Genomic DNA, 22,519 nt, shown 5'->3' on the forward strand with positions numbered 1-22,519 from the left:
CATCCTTCCACAGAGCTGCCCACGAGCTAGAGGGAACTGTGTGCTAGCTCCCCTAATGCCACCAGTACACAGAGTGGTAATGGATGTGATGTCTTCCTTCATTACCTGGAGCAGAAATGGGAATGTAATTTGCAGCGTCTGACGTAAACCATGTCTGTGTGTTGGGTTTGTTTCTTTTTTTCATTGAGCAGTATGATTGCAAGTTGACTTCAGTTGTCCTGAGGTACCCTTTTCAGTGGTCTGCCAGTACATAATAATCATGAATGAAAATATTTTTTTATTGATTTTTTTTTTGTTGTTGTTGTTCTTTAGGTTGTCCATTTTAACATTCCATTGGTGTAAAATATGTACAAATACATGTAATAAATCTTTTGAAGCACAGCTTTCTCCACAGTTCCAAATCATTTGGTTTGGTTTTGTTTTGTTTTTTTAAAGCCTTAGTGAAAGAGGCATCGCTGACGCAGAGCTTCTGTATGCCTGTGCTGCAGACCAAGCTGAAGCAGAGGAAGGAAAAGCAAGGCATGGTGTGTAGTCACAGCTGGAAGAGCAACTACACCTGTCTAGGGTTCCACAGGTAGGAGCTGCAGCCCTTCTGGGCCAGTTCTGGCCTGCAAATTGGCTATGTGACAGGCTGTCATCCAGCTGGCCAAGGACAGTCACGGCAGAGCAAGGCTCATGGAGCTGCTGTCTTGCCAGGGTGGCTGGAGGCAAGGTGATTCTGGTTGATGTGTCTGCTGGTGATCTTCAGCAGGCGTGATGGCCTTCAAGGTTAGCATAAATTACAGCTGCCAGGTCTGGAAGTGGTTTTAAGAGAAAAAGGTAGGGAGGAGAAAGTGGATTTCAAACAGCCCTTTCTTATCTCCTGGAAAGCTCCATCAAAGCATCAAGCTAGCTTAATATACTGCTAGTTCCTTCAGTTTCCTCTCCCCAAATACTACTCTAGCTTCTTCCCAAAACACTTAGTTTTCTCTGTAAAATGAACCCCTGCCAGTGAACCCCTGGCTGGGCAGTGTGGATTTCCTTGCCCTCAGTGGTCACCAACACTCTCCTTTCTGTCCCTAAACTGCTGCTTGGAAACTACAACAACAGGCTCCTGCAGAGGTCTGCTGCTAGAGGAGGCAATTTCTGCCCAGAGCAGCAGAAGGCATTAAATTCTCCAGCTGAGTTCCTTGGCAAGGGCAGAGCCCTTTGCTGGTACCTGCCTGGAAACCTCCACCCTGGGCAGCAGCTGCAGCTAAGGCAGGCGTTGGGTTGCCTCCAGTGCTGCCTGTAGCAGCTGGTGTGGGCATGAGAGACCCAGCTGGCTGTGATGTTACTCCACATCTTCCTGAGGAGCCACAGCCTATGTGCTAGGAGTGAGAGAAATGTAGAGGAGGCACAGGTGAGCCATGTGCTCCCAAGCACATGCAGGGTTTGGATGGTGTGTGGTGTGAGTCTGCTGGGGTGGGGAGGGTAATTTTATACCCCATCCCCTACACTAGGTGGGAGCAGTGCTGTGGCTGCACTGAGCAAAACCAGAGTGCATTTCACCAAGGTTAGGTGGAGCAAGGGTGGGGAAATGCAGAGTCCCCTGTGCAGGCAGAGAACGCCTCCTTGTGTTGGTGTGTTGCTTCTCAACCCAGGAGGGTGCTGCTGCCAGCAGGCTGGTGGGAGCTGCTGGTGGGATGTGATGCAAAGATTTATGCCACAGGTTCCTCTGAGGCTGCCTGCCTGTCCTTGCTCACTGCGGGGTTGAGAGAAGCCTGGTGTGGCCAAGGGCTGCTGAAGCACAGTGACACTTACAACTCTTGGCAGTTCTCTCCATGGGAGGTGGCAGTGTTAATGCATTAATTACTGAAGTCTGCACCAAAAGACAGGTGGATGTAATTAATGAGGAATATGCTCAGAGCTCCTGTTAATCTAACTTTCCCCCTCCACCCCAATCACCTTGTGGGGAGCCTGAATTCTTCCTGCCAGGAATTCCCAGGGTTTTCTCTTCGATCTTTAGCCATATGATGGAAGCAACTGGTAACTAGAGCCATGTCTGGCTTTGCATCAGAAAAAAAATCGGCTGGAAGTCATTCCAGTGCAGTAGGTGCAGGATTTCATGTGTGGAATTTCAATGTTGGCATCCCTTGGTATCAAGTCCTACCCTCTTGCCTATAGCTGGCATGTCAGATGTGCCACCTCTGCCCCAAGTTGTTGGGCCTGGGCAGCAATACTGGCCCCAGGCTGTTCCTGGGGGCTGTCAGCATGAGATGGTGATGCTGCAGCAGCTGGAGCTAAAGCAGGGCAGTTTCTGCCCTGACTTTTGAGTCCCCTGTGCTGGAAGGTCTTCTCCTTCTGAGGCTATAAGACCTGAGCAATGTCTGCACCTGGAGGCGTGCAGGCTGGAGCCTGCAGATCTCTGCAAACATCCCCTGGCATGTTTATTCAGCTGAGGAGGTTCCTTGCTTCATCCCACCCTGCAGGGAGAAGGATGCCTGTATCCAAATAGCCAAACGAGGCGTTGGAGGGCACTGCTTGTGAGGCAGTGTGCAGCTTGTGCCTACCATCTCCTTGCCAGCCAGCCAGTGGACAACAAATAGCCTCAGCAAAAGCCAAGTGAGATGGAGTGTGCCTGCCCTGGTTTAACAGGGCATCTGTTTTCTGAGGGGATGAGATCAGGGATGTGTGAGCAGGGAGGAGGGTTTGACATAAATAAATAATTACACAAAGCCCATCCTCAGCTGACGCAAGATGACTCACTGCTTGTAAAGGCAGGAGCAGAGAGGAGGCAGACATTAAAAGCACAGGGAAACTGCAGGCACTTGGTGCCTCTCTGGATCTGACCTATTCTCTTTTGAGTCATCTTTTGTGCCTAGCTCCTGCCCTGCTTTTCATTTTCACCCTGATTCCAGATTTCTTCCTTTGACTGTGTGTTTAAATGTGCTTCTTGAAGATGGCTTCAAACAGAAGGAAAAGGAAAATGCCAAGCCTTGGTCAAGCTTTGTCACCAAGCACGAAGACCATTGTGGGGCCATCCCTTCTCTATGCAGCAATGAGGCATCCTCAGCCCCCTGCCTCAGTGGGCCTGAGGGAGCAGCTTTCGTCTTTACCTGGGCTAGGACTGGCATCTACCAAACGGAGGGTGCCAGAGTCTGGCAGGTACTGGGAGCTTTGTTTGCTCCACTCCCTGAGGTCCAAGTCTCCTGGCTTGCAGGGCTTTAGCAGCTAATGAAGTTGCTGCCTTTGGCGTACAGTTGAACATAATTTAGTTGTCTGTAAAGGGTCTGCTGGAGCTCTGGCTCTCTGCCATGTCTGAGCAAAGGGGACACTTCTGCACCAGGGCCAGGCTGGTGACAAACTATGTGGAGCTGGGCTTCAACCTGCCACCACTCACTCTGAGGCCCTCTTCAAGCTGCTGCAGTCCTGTAAGCAGCCCTGTCCCTCATCTAGTTGAAGGGGTCCCTTCGAACCCAATGCAATCCGTGACTCTGATGCATCCATTTCTCAGCAACCACCCAGCCCTGTCTTCAAGGCTGCCTGGAGCGAGTGGAGAAAGAAAGGCCCAACTTCTAGGCAGGAAAAAGGTTTTCATGTTCAAAGCAGCAGCACCACACTACTATTCTAGGGACATCCTGTAATCATTTCCAGTTCTGAAGCAGACAATCCTGTGGGCTCGGGGAGTTTGTGCATCTTGCACCCTTTCTTGCAGAGATATTGGTGTGTGTCTATATTTAGTGTATAAAAAGAAGTTGGCGATTACTTACCCAAGTTTGGATTTATTCCGTACACTGAAGTTATCAAAATGCAAACACCCGCCAGCAGCTTTGCTCTGTAGTGCTTTGCATTCCAGCTTCAAAGCACCACACAACATCAACTTCCCACTCAGCAGAAGGGTTAGGAGTAGCAGAGAGTCCTGGCTCAAAAGCAGATGATCCGCTCTTCACTTTCAAAAGCTTTGGCCTCCTCCGGGCTGAGCCGGTTCCCGTTCAGACTGGAGAGGAAAACCAAAAGGTGTGAGGCTGCTGCCCGTCCCATGTCACATCACCCATCTTGTGTTTTTCAAAGGGTTTGGAGCAGAGCTCACAGCTGTGCAAGGCCAGGAGCTGCGTGCTTCCAGGGGAAGCTGAGAACTGGCCACAGAGCTGCTACTCCCAGGCTGCCTCCTCAGGAATAAAATCTGAACCCACAGCTAAACTTCACTGAGCTAAAATCAATGTTGGACACCCAGCTGTTGCCATTTCAGCAAGCAGCTGAAAGTCCTCAGGATGGAGTGAAATTTAGATAGCCTGCAGAGCATCTTGTGTCCTCCCTAACAACATGGGAAGAAAACTCCGTGAAGAACAGTGGCACTACTGATCTGAAATGACTTAGAGCAAACTCTTCAAGTCTTACTAGAGAAAGTTAATCTATGTTGATGTTCACACCCTTGACAAGGAGCAGCCTGCTCTGTTCAGCTTCTAGCAACATTGAAACAATTTAGACTTGGGAAATTATGGTCTGAAAAGCCAGGCAAGAATCAAAAGATAGATTCAGGGGAGATGTAGACCTGGAATGGGTCCAGAGGAGAGGAACAAAAATGATCAGGGGCTGGAACAGCTCTGCTATGAGGACAGGCTGAGGGAGCTGGAGTTGTTCAGCCTGCAGAAGAAAAGGCTCCAGGTAGATCTAACAGCAGCCTGCTAGTGCCTGAAGGGGGCTACAAGAAGGCTGCAGAGGGACTGTTTGCAAAGGCCTTCAGGGACAGGATGAGGGGCAGTGGTTTGAAATGAGAGCAGAGCAGATTTAGATTGGATGTGAGGAACAAGTTCTGCACCTTGAGAGTGCTGGAACACTGCAACAGGTTGTCCCGGGAGGCATTTGAGGCCTTATCCCTGGAGACATTCAAGGTGAGACTGGAGAAGGCTCTGAGCACGCTGCCCTAGAGGATGCCCCTGCTGAGTGCAGGGGTGTTGGACTAGGTTACTTTTTGGAGGTCCCTTCCAACCCAAACCATTCTATGATTCTATGAATTGACAGCTCTTCTGCAGATGAAAGCTGCCAGTGGCCTTTGGAAAAAGCATCTTTCACATCTCCAGGGAATCCAGTAGTCAGACAGTGAGTCACTGTCTTTCTGAGCAAGAAGCCAGTGTCCTTTCTCCAAAACAAATATATACACTTCAAACTAAAGTTCACACTCAGTAATAAAACAGCAGTGCTAAACCCAGCGAAGTTCTATTGACTCCTGAGCTCCCTGGGGTGAGGGAAGTAATGTGGCACTTGGCTTTGTGCCCTACAATGCCCAGGTATGATTATGGAATGCCCATTTAATCTCAAACAAACATTTCACATGAAGTTAATCTTCTTGTAGTTTAGCATTTACAGAGCATTTGGAGCACCGCCCAAAGAAAATCCAGGCACAAATTCTACCAACTAGTTTACTCATGCTCATTAAATGGAACCCTCTCCTGCTTGCTGGAATTTGGCTCCTGAAAAGTATGGAAAAAAAATCAGAAGCAGCAAAACTTGGCTTAAAAATGTAGGTCCCAGTTCTCCAAGCACACAGTCTGTGACTCTCTGGTGCAAACAGATCATAGACTCCTGGAACTGTTTGGGTTGGAAGGGACCTCCAAAGGTCATCCAGTCCAACCTCCCTTCACTAGAGCAGCTTGCTCAGAGCCTTGGCCAGCCTCACCTTGAGTATCTCCAGGGATGGAGATACTCAATGACCTCCCTGGGCAACCTGTTGCAGTGTTGCAGCACCCTCATGGTGCAGGACTCTTTCCTAACATCCAATCTAAATCTGCTTTGCTCTCATTTCAAACTATTACCCCTCATCCTGTCCCTGCCTGCCACTATAACACACAGAGAAGTTCCAGTACCAGGAGTGATTTTAGCTGTTTGAAGCCCATAGCTGGAACCCTTGCCTCCCATAACCTTGCTCTGAATTCTCTTTTTTTAGGCTGGAAAATAGTAATGCAAAAAAATGCTTCAGGGAGAAAGTAAGTTTAGAAAGTGAGCCTTTGAGGAAGGGATCTTTACCAGATTTCTTTAATAGTTGTGTTCTCCTTGAGTGCTTCACTGAGGTGCTTCACCCCTTTGGCTGTAATCTGATTCTGGATAAGCCTGCGGGGGGGGGAAAACGGCATTTCACATTAAACCAACAGGGAACTAACTTACAACACCTGGACACTCTGCATTCAGCCTGCTGTCACACAGCAAAGCTCTCTGTATGCCACAAGGTGATGGCTGCGAGGATGGCATACAGCACTGCTCAAATGTCCCACAGGTACCTTCAGAAACAGAGCCCAGAGTCTTTGTCTTTTCCCTCTAATCTTGCAGGCGGTTGCATTCTGGAGATACTGATCTTGGTCACACAGCTGGCAAGTTTCAGCTAAGGACTCCACTGCTATGGGGTTGTGACATTTGGACTCTTGGAGAGAGCCTAACCTTGTAGCTCTCTTTTCTTATGAAGAACACTAAGATACTCTTTTAAGTGCCACACAGAGATTTCTTAGTACAGATCCCATGCAGGCCTAGTGTTTTAGCAGCTGTGATCTAGAGACTGCCAAACCCTCCTGTCTTGTTGGTCAGCCCAAGAAGATGTCTGCAAAAGGCAGCGCTCAGTTTGACTCTGGTGTGAGCAGGTGCTGGTCCTAGTGAAGCCATCTTAGCAGCTATAAAGTCTCATCTGAGCTGAGGGAAAATAAAAGTGATGCAGAAGATCTTCAAGTAGCACAAGTGATGAAGCAGCAGCCACTTCCATAGTATCATGATAAAGAATCATAATCACAATATTCCATTGGATTATTATATTCTATCTTAATCATAATATTCTATTCTAGTTGTCTGCTTGTATTTATTTTTGAAACTTTTGTCTTTGAGGCCAGGGCAGTTCCCCTGAGGAGAGATTAAATCAATTAGTGGCTTGAAATTTGCTGGGACACACAAACAGCTTCACCTCTTCCCTGTGTGAAAGCAGGTTCCAAATGCTAGACAGCAACTCGATTAACTTGCCATTAGAACTGTCCACAGCCAGTCAGCTGCATCAGGACCATGCACAGAAAGCTTACTGTGACCTACATAGACTTGGAAGGGGAAGTTTTAATGCAATGAATGCCAAAGAGCCATGGCTCTTTGGAATGTAACTCACCATAAATGCACCAGTTTCTTGTTGACCTTCAGCATCTCTGCAAAACTCATTGCTGCCTCATCATCCAGCTCATTTTTAGTCAGCCTAAGTGGGAGAGAAAAGTTTCCCTTAGAATGCTTGTCTGTAAAAGTTTCAGCCAGCCAAAGGGGGATGTCCTGTTTCTGCCCTGAGCAATTTGTAAAGGCTGGACACAGAGAGATACTGAAGAAAAGCCCTGGAGGTAAAAGAGACAAAAGTATCAGATCTTTATTTCTCAGAGTAGTGTGCTAGTGATACCTTCTGATGATGTTTTAGTGTCTGCAAGGTGGATGAGGTGTAGTAGAAAAAAAGTAGAGAGGTTGAGACAACACTGAAGAGTTGCAAAAACTAAGCAGAAAGAACATGACTTCAGATAATGGACCTGGAAGTGAGGGAAGATGGGGAAAGCAAGATGGAGGGAGCAGGGCAAAGCATGACATGGGACAGGTGCTGCTAATCCATACTCACATCTACATTCCTCCAAAGGGATGTATCTCATGTCTTGCTAGTGGTGAAAGCAAAGGGGATGAGAGGAGGGAAAGCAGGAGATGACAATGAGATTGCAGGAAATAAAATAAGGCTGCAGCTCTCTCTGGAGAAAGAAGAGAAGCAGATCCCAGTGTCAATTACCAGAATATTTTCACTGAATTGTTGTGTTGCAGAGCTTCAGCAATGCTTTTGCCTCCCTCTGTGGTGATGCCATTGAGTGCAAGACTGTGAAGCAAAGATAGAAACGTGTAAGAAACAGCCAGCACCCCTTGGCTCTTCTTCCGCTGCCAGAGGACATCCTGCACCACCTGCTTCCCACTTGTACAGGTCAGCATTTGGGCATTTCAAAGGCTCACACACTTCACAAACCAGCAAGTCCTTAGGGCTTTTACAAGTGGTAAGAGTTCCCAGGCTACAGCCTTAGTGCAGGTCCATCATGTAGGCCCTGATGTTCCCTGTCACTGACCTGCACTCTTGGAACTGACAGCCGAGTTGCACTCAGTGCTTTTGAGAGTCAAGACTTTTAACAAGGAGTTGTGCTTAGCAGTACAGGGGTTTTCCCATGCATTTGTCATCCCAAATCCCTGTACCAACTGGGCACTTTGTTCTTTAAGTCTTTCAGTCACCTGAACACCTAATTCTTCCAAACACCTTCTGCTGTGCATGGAGAGCTGAGCTTTCCATTAGAAACCACAAACATCTCCTAGCCTGCCCTCCCTTCCTTCAATAGATATTGGCAAAATCATCCAGTTGAAGTTATGCTCCAGGCTTTGAGAGTTCAAAAAAGAATCCCCCTGCCCAAATACCAGGCCAGAGCCTATAAATAGAATGTGATGTCATAAAAAGGTAGAAATGAGGATCAAGGAGGGCAGTGGCACAATAGGTGTTAGGATGAGTCCCTCCCAGCTCCAGCTGAAACTAGGTATGCTCAGTCCATCGTGAATGGGCCTGAAAATGACAAATATCCTGAAGAGAACTGAGGGAGCAAACTGATGTAGGAGGGACTCTCTCACATAATCTTTGCACAAAGCTACCACTGGTGCCAACTCTGATTTCAAATCATGAAGCAAGATTAACCAGTAGAAATTACAAAAATAAATCCAAGTGCAGAGCACAATTGCAGAATGGTTTGGGTTGGAAGGGACCTCCAAAGGTTATCCAGTCCATCCCCCCTGCACTCAATAGGGACATCCTCCACTAGAGCAGCTTGCTCAGAGCTTTCTCCAGCCTCACCTTGAAGATCTCCAGGGATGGAGCCTCAGCTGCCTCCCTGGGCAACTTGTTGCAGTGTTCCAGCACTCTCATGGTGCAGAACTTGTTCCTCACATCCAATCTAAATCTGCTCTGCTCTCATTTCAAACCACTGCCCCTCATCCTGTCCCTGCAGGCCTTTGCAAACAGTCCCTCTGTAGCCTTCTTGTAGCCCCCTTCAGGTACTGGTAGGCTGCTGTTAGATCTACCTGGAGCCTTTTCTTCTGCAGGCTGAGCAACCCCAGCTCCCTCAGCCTGTCTTCATAGCAGAGGTGCTCCAGCCCCTGATCATCTTTGTGGCTCTCCTCTGGACCCACTCTATCAGGTCCATGTCCTTCCTGTACTGAGGGCTTCAGAAAAGACTCACCCTGCACAGATGCCAGCAAGGCCTAGCCCTAGCCAGCACAGTTACTCCTCCTGATCTTTTCAAACACATTTACCATCGTGTTTGTTCCTGTCTGAGAAACCCTCAGCTCTGCTTCAGGTACAGAATGTTTCTTTTTCAAGCTTAATGCATCTGGATGGATTCTGCAATTATGGGAAGAGGGCTACTTCAGATAGCTTTTAAGTTTAAACAGATCTAGGTCACTGCACCTGTTTGGCTTTTAATTTTTAAACTCAGCTATCTGCTGGCAGAAGGAAGGATGAGAAGGAAGGACGAGGCACCAGCTCTGAAATGCCAGGAATGAGAAGTGGCAGCACTAAGCTCTCCAGAGCTCCCTAAACTCCCCAGGTGCCCTGTTTCTAAAGACACTGGTGTCATGTGCCACCTTGTGGGGAAACCAAGGAGCCTTGTCTGCTACCTTGCTGTGGAGACAAATATCAGTGTTCACCAGCAAGCCAGGGCTCCAGCTGCATGGAGGGACTGGCAGCCATCTCCCCAACCTGCATCTGTAAATCCCTAGCCAGCCTTTGGAAGTCTGTTAGGGAACAGGCTGGTTTACACTGGCTTATCCCTGTGCTGTGCTACCAGCTTCACCCATGCTAAGACCTCCAGAAGGCTACTTTGAGATGAACCCACTCTGCACCCAGCCTAGATTTGTGCCTCAGATTGACCTGGCCCAGATACAGGACCTTGCACTTTGACTTGTTGAACCTCATGCAGTTGGCATTGGCCCACTTCTCAAGCCTGTCAAGATCCTTCTGGATGGCATCTCATAGCTCCACTGGACTGCAGGATGAGCCTGAGTTTCAGAATGCCCCAGTCCCTATGCAGTTTATCACCTAAAGATTACTTTGCAAAAGCTGCTGCAGCTTCTCAGCCCATGCCGATTCTGAGCTCATGCTCCCGGATCAAAATGGTACCCACTGACTATGGGCTTCTACATGTGCCAGGAACTCTCTGCTCCATGAGGGGAGAAGGTGCAGATAGAGGGGAGGATGCCAGCCCTGCAGCATTTTGAACGTGCTTCCTGGCTTCACAAGGCTTTTGGTTCAATCCAGCCCCCTGCTTGCACCACAGGCTGCTGTTACACAGCGAAGGCTGCAGAACCAGATGGCATTCCAAGCTAATTCTTAGTGGGAAGAGCCATCCCTTCAAAGTAGGATGAGAAGGCCAGCACTGTGCCAAGCTGCGTGGTTCCACTGATGTTTTACCTCACATTTGTTAACCTGGGGTGGTTCCTCAGGGCCTCTGCAAATGCCTTTGCTCCTTCATCTCCAACTTGATTACCCCACATCCTGGTGAAGGGAAGACAAGAGATGTCAGGTGTGCTGCCCTACTGCCCTCAGAATTGCACTCTCCCCCTTTCCCTCCCCCTCCAATTCCTTCACAGTCATTCAGGCTTGTGAGAAACCTGGCAAGAGTCCTCGTGCTAAGCCAGCCACCTTCCACTCCCTGCACACCACACCACCAGCCTCTGCTGACTCACCAGTACCCTAAGGCACAGCAGCAGCTCTAGGAGACAGCCTGCTGCAGCAGGAGTGCTTTTGGGCTCACCTTGTGCTGGCCAAACCCTCTGCAGCCCTAGAGCTTAATGGGCTAAAGGAGCTGCCATCATGAATGCATCAAGTCCTAAATGCTATCATTTTTCTGCTCAGCTTTTCCTCCCCCTGCCCCTGCTGCAGCTCTGCTGGTAGCTGCTGGGCACAGAGTGGCCTTTGCACAGTGCAAAGTGCAGCTCTTGGGAAAGACTTCCCAGATGCGCTGCTGCACAGGGGCCCACAGCCAAATGGGTGACTTTGTGACCTGCTTCTACAAGCTTCAGTCTCCTTCACAACACTCTGGCAAAATGGTTCAGTGTCACAGCCAAGTGCTATCTCCTCTCTTGCCGGCTGACAAGAGGAAAATCAAAAACTCACAGGGGCTCTTCCGCACCCTTGTAAGGATCAGCGTTTCCAATGGCAAAACAAGCCTGGCTACTCAAAGGGTTAAGAGGAGGTAAAAGCTGCAGGGATTTGATCAACCCTTACTAGCAGTACCTGCTCAAATCTTTTCTATGCAGACCAGCCACTCAGAAAATTCACCCTGCATTGTGAGGTTTGGAAGCACCTCTGCTGAGGTGTAAGGGGTGGTTTTTAGCAGAGATCATGGCTAAATGACTCAGAGCCACACTCAGCTTGATGGCAATTAGCTGGCAGCTCTTTCGTAATCAATTGAGCTTTATGGTATCTAAACACATCTGCTTCCAGTAAGTTCCCCAGAACTTCTTGTCCTTTAGAGGCCATACAGTTTGTTATGTAAATGCTGCATATATTTGTCTAAACGTTTCTGTCCAAGCTATTTTCAGACCATTTGGAGGGACTATTTCCTCCACGGGAGAAAACTGGAGCCCTTCACTGAAACCACAGCAAGTACAACACACCAGGCCCAGTTGAATGACAATGCAATGGACTGTATTTGTGAACTGTTGTGGAACAAGGGCATTAAAGGCCACAAAGCTGATTGTTCAACTCTGATTTTCATATTTAAGGGTTACTCTGATACAGAGGTTTGAATTCCATGTCTTCAAGCATTAGATTCTGAGAGGGGTTTGCCAGAGAGGGGAAAAAACCCAAATCAAACCTTCAAGCCTAGCACCTCTCCAGAATAAGAGGACAGGGACTAAGAGTTTAGGGTACATTCAGACCACTCTCCAGTGACAGCAGACTCTTCAATTAGGGACAGGCTAGAGAGGAGGATGATGGGAATTCCTTTCTGTTCTGCCAGCTTGCAACTTTATCAGACCCAATGCAGAGGGTGTGACAATGACAACAATGACACTCAAGATACACTGCCAATAGTCAAAGCCATTCAGGCTTCAAAACGACCAAAATATCCCTAGAACAGCCCTGCTGCATTAAGGGAAGCAGCTTTACACACTGTCCTTTTGTTAGCTTGCCTCTCCTTTGAGGGTCTGTCACAAGGAGAAAACAAAAAACCCAAACAACCCAAAACCAACCACAGCAAAACCCAACCTGAACATGTTGAGGCTAACAAAGCAGCCCTCATTTTCCCTTGGAGTGGAGAATGTGGCTCTGCTTCTGCACCACTTGGTTGTAATGCTGCCGGTGTGGGGGAAGAAATAGCAGAAGGAGAGAAGATAAGGATGAAAGAAAGGATTCTAAGGCATTTACAGATACCTTGCCAAGCCCAAGCCCTGAGCTCTGCTCGTTAGCACTGAACTTACCCAATTTCAAAGATTGTCTTGCTCTTCTGGATGGCCTGGGCAAGGCATTTCCCTCCTTCGCTGGTTATCTTGTTTGCCCCTATCCTGCAGGGAACACATGAACTGGTGACACATCAGCTCTTACACCACCAGCTCAGAAAGCAACCAAGTATTTAAGGCTAATTAACTCTGGAGGCTAGCTACAGTTATCAAAGGCTAAACCAGAGCAAAAGAATGCTGCAGGCATTTGACCTTTGATTAGAAGTCATCATTTTATGTTGTCTTTCACACATTTTGTATCTCAGCCCTCCACAGCAGAAGTGTTTCTGTCAGTTCTTGGGCCTGGTGCTCAGTATGTCAGAAATGAGCTTTAAGGAGCTGATCCCCAAGCCAAGGGTCCCTGCCAAGTTTTCAGTCTAGTTTGTACCACCAGCAGTTGCTACAGAGAGGTGAATTACATGAAGCATATTTCATGATGCTACAGGGAACAACATTTCGTGTGGCTGCAGAGGAGGCTGCAGCTGATAACCATAGAATGTGACAATGCCAAGACTTGCTCTTCAAAGCACAGGCTGTAGGTAGTGGCAATGGTCAGTGCAGCCTTGACTGTCCCTGGCTGGCACTCTGTTGAAGGCCTGTGGGTTTTCTTTGTCCTGAGATAAGTCTCAACTGCTATACATTGATAGAACAAACCAAAAGCCCCTCAACCCCACTACATTTGTATCATGTAGAACTGGGGAGTTTGACTGACTTCAGGCAGATGAATAGATTCAGATCCATAGAACAGTTTGGCTTGGATGAGACCTTAAAGATCATCCAGTTCCAATCCCCCTTGCCACGGGCAGGGACACCTCCCACTAGCCCAGGTTGCTCAAGGACTCATCCAACCTGGCCTTGAACACCTCCAGGGAGGGGGCATCTACAACCTCCCTGGGCAACCTGTTCTAGTGTCTCCCCACCTTCACTGTAAAGAATTTCTTCCTATTCTCCACTTTAAATCTGCCCTCCTCAAGCTTCAATCCATTCTCCTCTCATCCTATCACCACAAGCCCTTGTAAAACGTCCCTTGTGGCTTTCTTGTAGCCCCCTTCAGGTACTGGCAGGGTGGTCTCAGGCCTCCCCACAGCTCTCTCTTCTACAGGCTGAACAGCCCCAACTCTCTCAGCCTGTCCCCCTCTGATGATCTTCATGGTCCTCCTCTGGACCTACTCCATCAGCTCCATGTGCCTGTTATGCTGGGGGCACCAGAACTGGATGCAGTACTCCAGGTGGGGTCTCATGAGAGCAGAGCAGAGGAGCAGAATCACCTCTCTCATGCTGCTGGTCACATTTCTGAACACACACTGTACCTCAAAATAATCTCTGGGGCTCCTATGCAGCCTGCAAGTAACCATCTCCACACAGGCTCTTCTGTGCGAATTAAACAATCCACCTGCTGTGGCAAAGCAGTGACTGCAGAGGAGGCAAGTTAGAGACCAGAACCCAAGTGTCCCTGGGTGCTGACATTGCTGTAATTACCTCTATTTTCTGCTCTGGTCATAATGAACCCATTGGTTAATGATCTACCGTTGTGACAAACCTGTGCTGTGCATGGCCAGACACTTTTCTGGGGAAGTTCCAGGAATTACAGGGAACAGCTAATCAAGTGGACTTGGGGAATTCCAGAGTTCAGGTAAGACAGTGACACAGCCTGACTCTAGTGGCCCAGAAAAGATGAGATACAAAGAAGTCTGGAACTGAATCCAGGTGAATCTACCTGTTGCAATGGGCAGCAAGGTTCATGCACCTCTTCAACCTCAGTCAGGTGCCCAGACTGAATTTAGGTAAAGAACAGGTCTCAAGCTCGCCTTTTGCTTATTGCCATATTCCTCCACTAAGGACTCTGGACTCAGCAGTTTCACCTGCTACCATTCACTGCCAGACTACTGTAAAAGAACAGTCAACTGCAACCTAAGTTATATTTTACTGGAAATATGACCTTTGTCTTTTTTCCACTCACTCTCCCACTTCAAGTTGCTTTACCTGAGTTAGGATACTGTAGATGGGAGGGGAGAGGGGGCAATAAAATCCAACATACTTAACATATTCAAGGCTTGAACACTCTTCAATGAGTTTTGCAACATATTTGGCTCCAACATCAGTGATTTGATTGTTGTATAAGCTTAAAGAAAAATCAAATTGGACAAAAATAGGTTATTCCTGCTGTTACTTTAATATTTACAAGCTGAATATTTTATAATGCACACATACCATCAATATTTTCTTGTATGGCTTTGGACACATTCACAGTTGTTTTTATTTCTGTTTTTATAGACAATTGATATTGCTAAGGGCTAGATATAAAATACAAGGAGACCAAATTGTAGATCATGGGAAAACAGTTACATGATTGCTTTTTTAATAAGTAGCCTCCCCAAGCAAACAAAGCTTCCCTTTATTCCTGTGCTAGTACAGAAATCATATTACCACAAGTCAGAAGAATGGGATTTTTTCTGTCTTTTAAAAGTCATTAAATCCCCTTGCAAATATGACTGAAGATCAGAGAGCTCAGCAGATGTGCTTCCATTAGGACACTAAAGAAGGGAGGCAATCCTTGGTATTCACGTTTGCTTCTCCAAAAGTCATTTTTGTGTGGCTGCTTAGCCAAGAGCAGGCAGTCAGGGCTGGTGGCCCAAAGCTGGGCTCTTTACCCAGTGTGCAAAGATCAATCAGCACAAAGAGCTGAGACTTATAGAATTCATAGAATGGTTTAAGTTGGAAGGGATCTCAAAGATCACCCAGTTCCAACCTCCTGCCAGCCCAGCTTGCTGAAGACCTCACCCAACCTGGCCTTGAACCCCTCCAGGGAGGGGGCATCCACAACCTCCCTGGGCAACCTGTTCCAGTGTCTCACCACCCTCACTGGAAAGAATGTCTTCCTAATCTCCAGTCTAATTCTGCCCTCCTCAATCTTAAAGCTGCTTCCTCTCGTCCTATTACTACAAGCCCTGAGTAACATCTGAACTTAAAATGCTGCTTTTCTTATGTGCAGCAAACGAGGAGCTAGCTGCGGCTTCCAGCCCACCTTTGTGTGCCAGTACTGTCAGCAGTGCAGCGTTAGTTTCTAGTATCAATATCTAGTGTTTTGCTCCCAATTGATACATACCCCAAGAAAGTCACAATTTGGTACTTGGAGAGTTCTTCACACAAGATCCTTACTCCATGATCTGTAACCTGATTTACACTGAGCCTGGAAAAAAAGAAAGTTTGAATTGATACGATTACAGTTGTGCATCACCCAGGAGTTAACAAGTGACTGAAGGTCATTAAGGACATTAGGTCCTCATGCCACCAACTTCATCTGGCTCACTCCAAAACCAACAGAAAACAAAAAACCCTAGATCTCCAAGGTAATGCTCTGGAAGTTGTCCATAGGACTGAAAACACCCCTGGAGGTGCTGGTTCTTGAGAAGCTGGACATGAGCCAACGCTATGCAAATGCAGCCCAGGTGGCTAAGGGCAGCCTGGGCTGCATCAAAAGCAGCCTGGCCAGAGAGGTAGAGAGGGAATTCTGATGTCTGCTTTGCTGAGACCTCATCTGAAGTGCTGTGTCCAGCTCTGGAGCCCTCAACACAGGAAGGACGTGGACCTGTTGGAGCAGGTCCAGAGGAGGGCCATGAAAATGATCAAGGGGCTGGAGCAGCTTTGCTACAAGGACAAGCTGAGGGAGCTGGGGTTGTTCAGCCTGCAGAAGAGAAGGCTGCAAGGAGACCTAATAGCAACGTGCCAGTACCTGATGGGGGCTACAAGAAGGCCTGCAGAGGGAGAGGACTAGGAGCAGGAACGATGGTTTGAGACGAGAGCAGAGCAGATTTAGATTGTATGTGAGGAGCAAGCTCTGCACCCCATCCTTCTCCACTTTCAGAATCAATTCCTTCAGCCCAGCAGTTTATGCAACAAGCCACAGAAAAGCAAGGCCCTGCTCGCCAAGACTCCTACCTGATGACTGCTAGCTTGCTGAAGCAGGGCAGCAGCTGCTTGACTCCATAGTCATTGATGTTGTTGTTGTCCAGGTCGAGCGCCAGACGCTTGGGGAAGTGGTGCAGCAGGAAGGCGATGGCGCGGCAGTCGGCGGCGCAGGCACCGCAGTAGGTCAGCTTGATGTAGTTGGCCTGCATGCGCCGGGCCGCCAGCCTCCCCACCTTCTGGCTCTGCATCTCGTACAGGCACCGCAGCACCCACACAAAGTTGGGCTGCACCTGGATCTGGTTGTAGGTTGGGAGGTTGGAGCGAGTGTAGCTCATCAGGTGGGATTTTGTGCTCTCCCCAAAGTAGGTGACCAGCGTCTTCCTCTTCCTTTTGATGACCCCAGGCAACGTTAAATGTCTGAGGAGCTTCTGTTTGGCTCTGGACAGCAGGCCGCAGAGAAACAGGTTGGTGAAATGGAAGTGCTCGTTATTCTGGAAAGGATCCCTCTCTGCCCGCTGCTTCTTCAGCCAGGGAATACGGAGGCAAGTCAACTGGGCAGCCTCAGTGGAAGAGCGTTCACTGAAGAACTGAAGCAGCTCCTTGGCACTCACCTTCTCTTCAACAACCAGGAAGAAAGCTGTGAAAAAGGACTGGAGGGTCAAGTGCAAGAACTCGTAAGTGGCCTGATCATCACAGCCACTGTAACCTTTAACTGTCCTGAGAAAGCCCAACTGCAAATCTTCCTCGGAGATGTTTGCTATTGAGACCTCCTCCTGCTTGAAGATAAAGAAAGAGTTCTCCATCCCCTTGTATGCCAACTTGCCCAAAGTCAGAAGAGTTTCCTTTCTCAGTTTGAACACCTCTGCTCGGCTCCTGGTGTTGTTCCTCAGCAAGCTCGTTTTCAGAGATCGGTTCAGATGGACTTCAATCATGAGCAGAAATACATCTGTTAATGTAACAGAACAGTCTGGAAGCTCCTGGCTGTCAAACATGGAATGGAACTGTTCATAGCTTTTAAAGATAATCCAACAAAATAAAGGCACTGAGCACAAACTGCAGAGATTGGAGTTACCTTCCAACTGGTCCAATACCAGCGCTCGCAGCCTCTCATCTCTGAAGAACATAGCAGTGTAATCCTTCAGGTTACTGCAGGAGAAACCACGCAGCAACACTTTCTTCCTAATGATGTTTCTTTGGAGCTCAGTTCCTGTCCTAGCTGTAAGAACCTTCTTGGATCCCTTCAGAAGCTTTCCTCTGAGAAGGCTTACCAGCAGTGCCAGAGGGTGGATGGGTTCGTCAGGTGAACACACCTCGGGCACACTGCTGAGGTCAAAGCTGGAATAGATCTCATCGAAGCCATCAAACGTGAAAAGAACAGTGTGAGGGAATTGCAAGATGTGATGGAACACCTCCATGGGCTCCTGGTCTGGGTAGCAATTATATTTGAAGAGCAGGTCTTGCAAGCATATGGCTTCATCTTCCTTAAAGCAACTAAACATTCTACAGCGGAAACGGAAGTAAAACTTGGCCCCTATATCCAGTTCTTTCCTGGCCCAAAGGCTTTGGATCCTTTGCAGCAAGATGGATTTTCCAATTCCTGCGTCACCAAAGACGTAAATCGTTTCTCCATCTTCATTAATTAGCCCAACTGCATCATCAAAAAGGGCTTCTAATTGACATACTTGGCCTAGGCTCTCATTGGTGAAACTGACCAGCTCCATGATACTGGGAGCGTAGATATCTTCCAGCAGCATCTCTTCCCTCTGGCCATAGGACATCACAAACTTGGAGTCCCGGCCCAGCTCATCTCTGAGCTTCTGGCAATACCTGCTGACTGAAAAGACAGTCAATCAGTACCAAAAAGGCTACCAGTAAACATCCTATCCATACAATGAGCACCTTGGCAACTCAGAGCGGGTAATAAGCAGAAGTCATTCTAATGTAGAATTGGCTCTTTGGCAGATTGCTTCTATTGGTGCTGCCATCCTCACCCTCTTGGGAAATCTGGGTGCTGATGAAAGGTCCTGTGTAAGCCACCGCTTGCTGAAAGCTGTTCCTGACACGGCAGTGATGTGAGGGGCTGCTATATGTGAAGCAAGTTCAGAGGAGGGCCATAAAAATGATCAGGGGCTGGAGCACCTCTGCTATGAAGACAGGCTGAGGGAGCTGGGGTTGTTCAGCCTGCAGAAGAGAAGGCTCCAAGGAGACCTAATAGCAGCCTGCCAGTTCCTGAAAGGGGCTACAAGAAGGCTGCAGAGGAACTGTTTGCAAAGGCCTGCAGGGACAGGAAGAGGGACAATGGTTTGGAATGAGAGCAGAGCAGATTTAGATTGGATGTGAGGAACAAGTTCCGCACCTTGAGAGTTCTGGAACATTGCAACAGGTTGTCCAGGGAACTGGTTGAGGCCCCATGCCTGGAGATACTCAAGGTGAAGCCGGAGAAGGCTCTGAGCAAGCTGCTCTTGTGGAGGATGTCCCTGCTGAGTGCAGGAGGTTGGATTGGATGACCTTTGGAGGTCCCTTCCAACTCAACCCATTCTATGATTCTATGATCTTCCAGCTGATATTCAACACCAAGCTCCTGACCCTTTGCTAAAGGCTGTTCTCCTCTCTGCAAAGACTTGTGGAGGTTGTTGGTCACTGCTGAGTTGAGGCATCTGCCCTCCACTGGATCTGTATTTTACCTGCCATTTCTATCAGGTGATTATTCTTTCCTAACTTGTTTGTTCATTTTTATTACTGTAAAGAGAAGGCATGCATTTTGGAAACCAGGTACCAGACACCTCAGACAATTTGACCAAAAAAGGTCTTGGTTATTGCACAGTGCTGGCATGGGTTTTCACTGCCATAGAAACTTTACTTCAGATGGGGGCAAAATAATTATATATAGTATGAAAAACCTCTCAAAAGGGGAAACATTCATTTCTGCAACACTTTGACTTTTGGTATAACTCACCATTCAGGATCACAGAATAATTTGGAAGGACCTCAGAAAGTTTCTGGTCCTACCTTCTGCTCCCAACAGGGTCATTTACGAGATCAGATGAGGTTACTCAGGTCTTTATGTAGTTGGAGACCGCATGCCCTCTCTGGACAACCTGTCTCATTGTCTGAATGTCCTTGTCACACACTACTGGCTACTCCTCTGCCAAAACATCAGAGTGCTGCTAATCAACTGTAGCAGGAGCCTAGGAGACAGGACAGCTGGCACAAGGTGGCGACGCCATTCTGCTGCATATCCTCCAGTGAAGGCGAGAAGAGCCTGACTTGAGCAATTCAGAAGGCAATACATCAACAGGGCTGCTATCTCCTACAGTGGCCTTTTAATTCTGTGCCTACCACAGCTGGTGAGCATAGCATCTACACAATTCTCTCCCCTGGCTGTGCCTCCCTTGACTCTTTTCTGTCATCTGGGTAGAGCTCCCTGGAGTTCTAAGGGTAGGGATACAGATGCATGGCCTTACCTGGATCTGTGTTTACCACAGGTTTCCTACAGATATACTCTGAAGGCTCATAACCTATTTTATCCAGCCAAGGCTGAAGTTCATAGTAAGCATCAGTGACTTTCTGCAGGACAAGGATGAAATATTCTGAAACTTCTTCTCCCTTGCTTTGAACCAAGTCCAGAATTTTGCGAACCTGCAGAAAGAGCACACAAAAGGTCACTGACACATAGCATTTTATCATACTTACACCTCTGAACTGCTCCAAGATACTTTTTGGGATGGAACAGGGGATGAAAATTAAATCTGGTGCTTCAAAAACCTGAATTCAAAACCCAGCTCTGAATTTGAACCATCACAAAACTCACCTGCTATTTGTATTTGGATGTTGCAAGAGAATTGACTCTGCAAGTTAGTCTGATCCCGTAGCTAAATCACACGCTAACCAGAGACAAAAAGGGTAAAGACCATGCCTCAGGAAGGAACCTTAGGGATTTCATCACCCTGGCTAGATCCTGTATTTTAAATCCCATGCTGGTTGAAATAAAAAAAGGATGGTTTCTCAGTGTCCTGAAAATTCATCCTCTTGCTTGTAAATACTCCAGTCACGCCAAGCTTCACCTCAGGATCCAGCTAGATCCAGAGCAGGCTAGGAAGAGTATCTCTCTGGATCTTCATGCAGATCCAAACCCCTGCAACTCTTCCTTTTCACACAGCAACTCACTTCTACAGGCTCTCTGTATACAATGGACTTGCTGCTTGCAACTCACTAAAACTGATGGCTACCAGGCAGGGTCTGGAGTGGCTCAAGAATAGGCTTTACCTCTAAAGGCAAGGCAGAGTCTGTGCAAGAGGGCAGATCTAGCACAAAACCTTCTGCAAGACGGAGCTGGCATCTGGGGGCCCATTTTGAATGTATGGAGCCTCTTCTTGCTGGAAATGAATGAAACCAGAGAAAGGGTTTCTAGAGACTGTAGTCTCCTGTGGGTTGAAAGGCAGCACAGCAAATAGATAGGATTTGCTGACAATTGGTATGTCCTAAAGAGCAAGTCTATGTGGACTCCCAGTGAGTCCACTTCACTTACACTACTGTGGCCTGCTCTCTGACTGCTCAGACTCCTGATGCGGGGCATCCCCCTCAGCTGTGTCACAACAATCATGTCTATTCTGTGAAGCAGTAAGAAATGGACATGCTCATACAGTATGCATTTATTCAGCTCTGACCCTATACACAGGCTGAGCACTGTGCTACCTTTTCAGCTTGCCAACAAGAATGATTATTTGATGAAAATCTGCACTATTAGTCAAGTCCAGGCTCTCCAAATCTTTTATGGTTTGCCTGCTTTTAAGTGGTGACACTCTTCTGAACCTGCATGACTGGCTGGTCAGAGAAAAAAAGGAGTTTGCTTGAGGTCATGATGGAAAGCACAGCTCTGTACATGTGATCATTTTCTCCTGTCAAAAGACCAAGAAATAATTTTTCCTACTGATGTCCAAAGGTGCATCAAAACCCCCAGATGTGCCAGGATAGATCAGTTTTCATATAAATATTTACAACATACTTATGTCTTTGAAGAGAAAGGAAGGTGTGCACATGAACAGCACACAATCATTAACCTGCATTTCTATCTTTGCTCCTCTACCAGTCCCACAGCATCCTGAAATAAACTTCCTTTACAATACTCTGCACAGTAATGAAGGTTTGCTTGTAGCAAGCTGCACTCAAGCAGCCACTGTGGTCACCTCCTGGAGAGGACAAAGCTACAGCTAGGGAGACAGAACAGCACTTATCACAGGATCACAGAATGTTAGGGGTTGGAGGGGACCTCTGGAGATCTTTGGGTCCAACCTCCCTGCCAGAACAGGACCACAGAATCCAGTGCAGGTTGCAAAGGAACACATCCAGAGGGCCAGAAAGCCTCCAGGGAAGGAGACTCCACCACCTGTCTGGGGAGCCTGTTCCAGGGCTGTGACCCTTATAGTAAAGAAGTTCTTCCTCACGTTGAGGTGGAACTTCCTGTGCTGTAGTCCTATCACAGGGCAGAAGCGAGCAGAGGCTGTCCCTTCCTTCCTAACACCCAGCCCTCAGATATTTATAGACATTTATTACATCCCCTCTCAGTCTCCTTACCACCCAGCTCATTCTTACAGCTGCCAGTGGGCCGTACAAGCAGTAGCAGCCATGCTGGAAAGAGATGTGCTGGAAACACCTGTCCAGAAGGAAAGAGGTGGGGAAACTCCAAAATAACAATGATTAGAAAAGTCAATGGATGCAAAATTTCCAGGTAAGCCCATGGGCCCTAGCTGTAAACTGAAAGTGACAAAAAGCTGGCTAGAGAAATGCAAAGAATACCTTATCTGCTTGAGTTGGAAATTGGACAACAATCTCTGCATCTTCAGTGGAGAAGTAGTCATTCTTCAGCAAGTTGTCAATCAGACACTGCGTGTTTCGGATTGTGCTGACCAGAATTTCTCGGTGTACCTTCAGCAAAGCAATGAAGGATGGAGGACTTGCTCCTGGGGGCTTTTCCAAGTTAGCACAAAGGTGGCCTTCCATAGCTGAGAGAGTGAGAAGCTGCTCCACCTCGCCTCATCTTTGACAAAGTGCCTGCATGCAGGGAGAAGTCAGCCTGGAGTTGGCTTTGGGGAAACAAACCATCTGTCCTTCACCTTACTCAGCCTGTCAG

The 22,519-nt window shown here is 47.8% G+C and overlaps 1 protein-coding gene across 2 annotated transcripts; it reads right to left on the minus strand.

Annotated features, from left to right (window-relative positions):
- Positions 1-427: 427 nt before the first annotated feature.
- Positions 428-22,507, minus strand: NOD1 (nucleotide binding oligomerization domain containing 1). Of its 2 annotated transcripts, XM_054161064.1 has the most exons (13): positions 22,186-22,507; positions 19,854-20,028; positions 17,462-18,223; positions 16,420-17,335; positions 15,587-15,670; positions 14,519-14,602; positions 12,463-12,546; positions 10,451-10,534; positions 7,745-7,828; positions 7,097-7,180; positions 5,986-6,069; positions 3,732-3,958; positions 428-794 (listed from the first exon to the last, which is right to left on the minus strand). In XM_054161064.1, exons 1-12 carry the CDS (start codon positions 22,387-22,389, stop codon positions 3,886-3,888), a joined length of 2,718 nt encoding a protein of 905 aa, XP_054017039.1. In that variant the 5' UTR covers positions 22,390-22,507; the 3' UTR covers positions 428-794; positions 3,732-3,885. The 2 variants fall into 2 exon arrangements, with proteins under 2 accessions (XP_054017039.1, XP_009906304.2); XM_009908002.2 differs by having other exon boundaries at positions 16,420-18,223.
- Positions 22,508-22,519: the final 12 nt, after the last annotated feature.

Source organism: Dryobates pubescens, chromosome 4 (assembly GCF_014839835.1).
Source record: "Dryobates pubescens isolate bDryPub1 chromosome 4, bDryPub1.pri, whole genome shotgun sequence".
NCBI classification, from domain to species: domain Eukaryota; kingdom Metazoa; phylum Chordata; class Aves; order Piciformes; family Picidae; genus Dryobates; species Dryobates pubescens.

Excerpts from the sequence above, each read along its gene's own strand:
- NOD1 (XM_009908002.2), bottom strand. The coding sequence starts at position 22,389 with ATGGAAGGCCACCTTTGTGCTAACTTGGAAAAGCCCCCAGGAGCAAGT. Across the intron at positions 10,535-12,462 it reads AAGACAATCTTTGAAATTGG|GATGTGGGGTAATCAAGTTG; the intron begins GTAAGTTCAGTG and ends TCCCTTCACCAG. Across the intron at positions 6,070-7,096 it reads AAGAAACTGGTGCATTTATG|GCTTATCCAGAATCAGATTA; the intron begins GTGAGTTACATT and ends CCCCCCCCGCAG.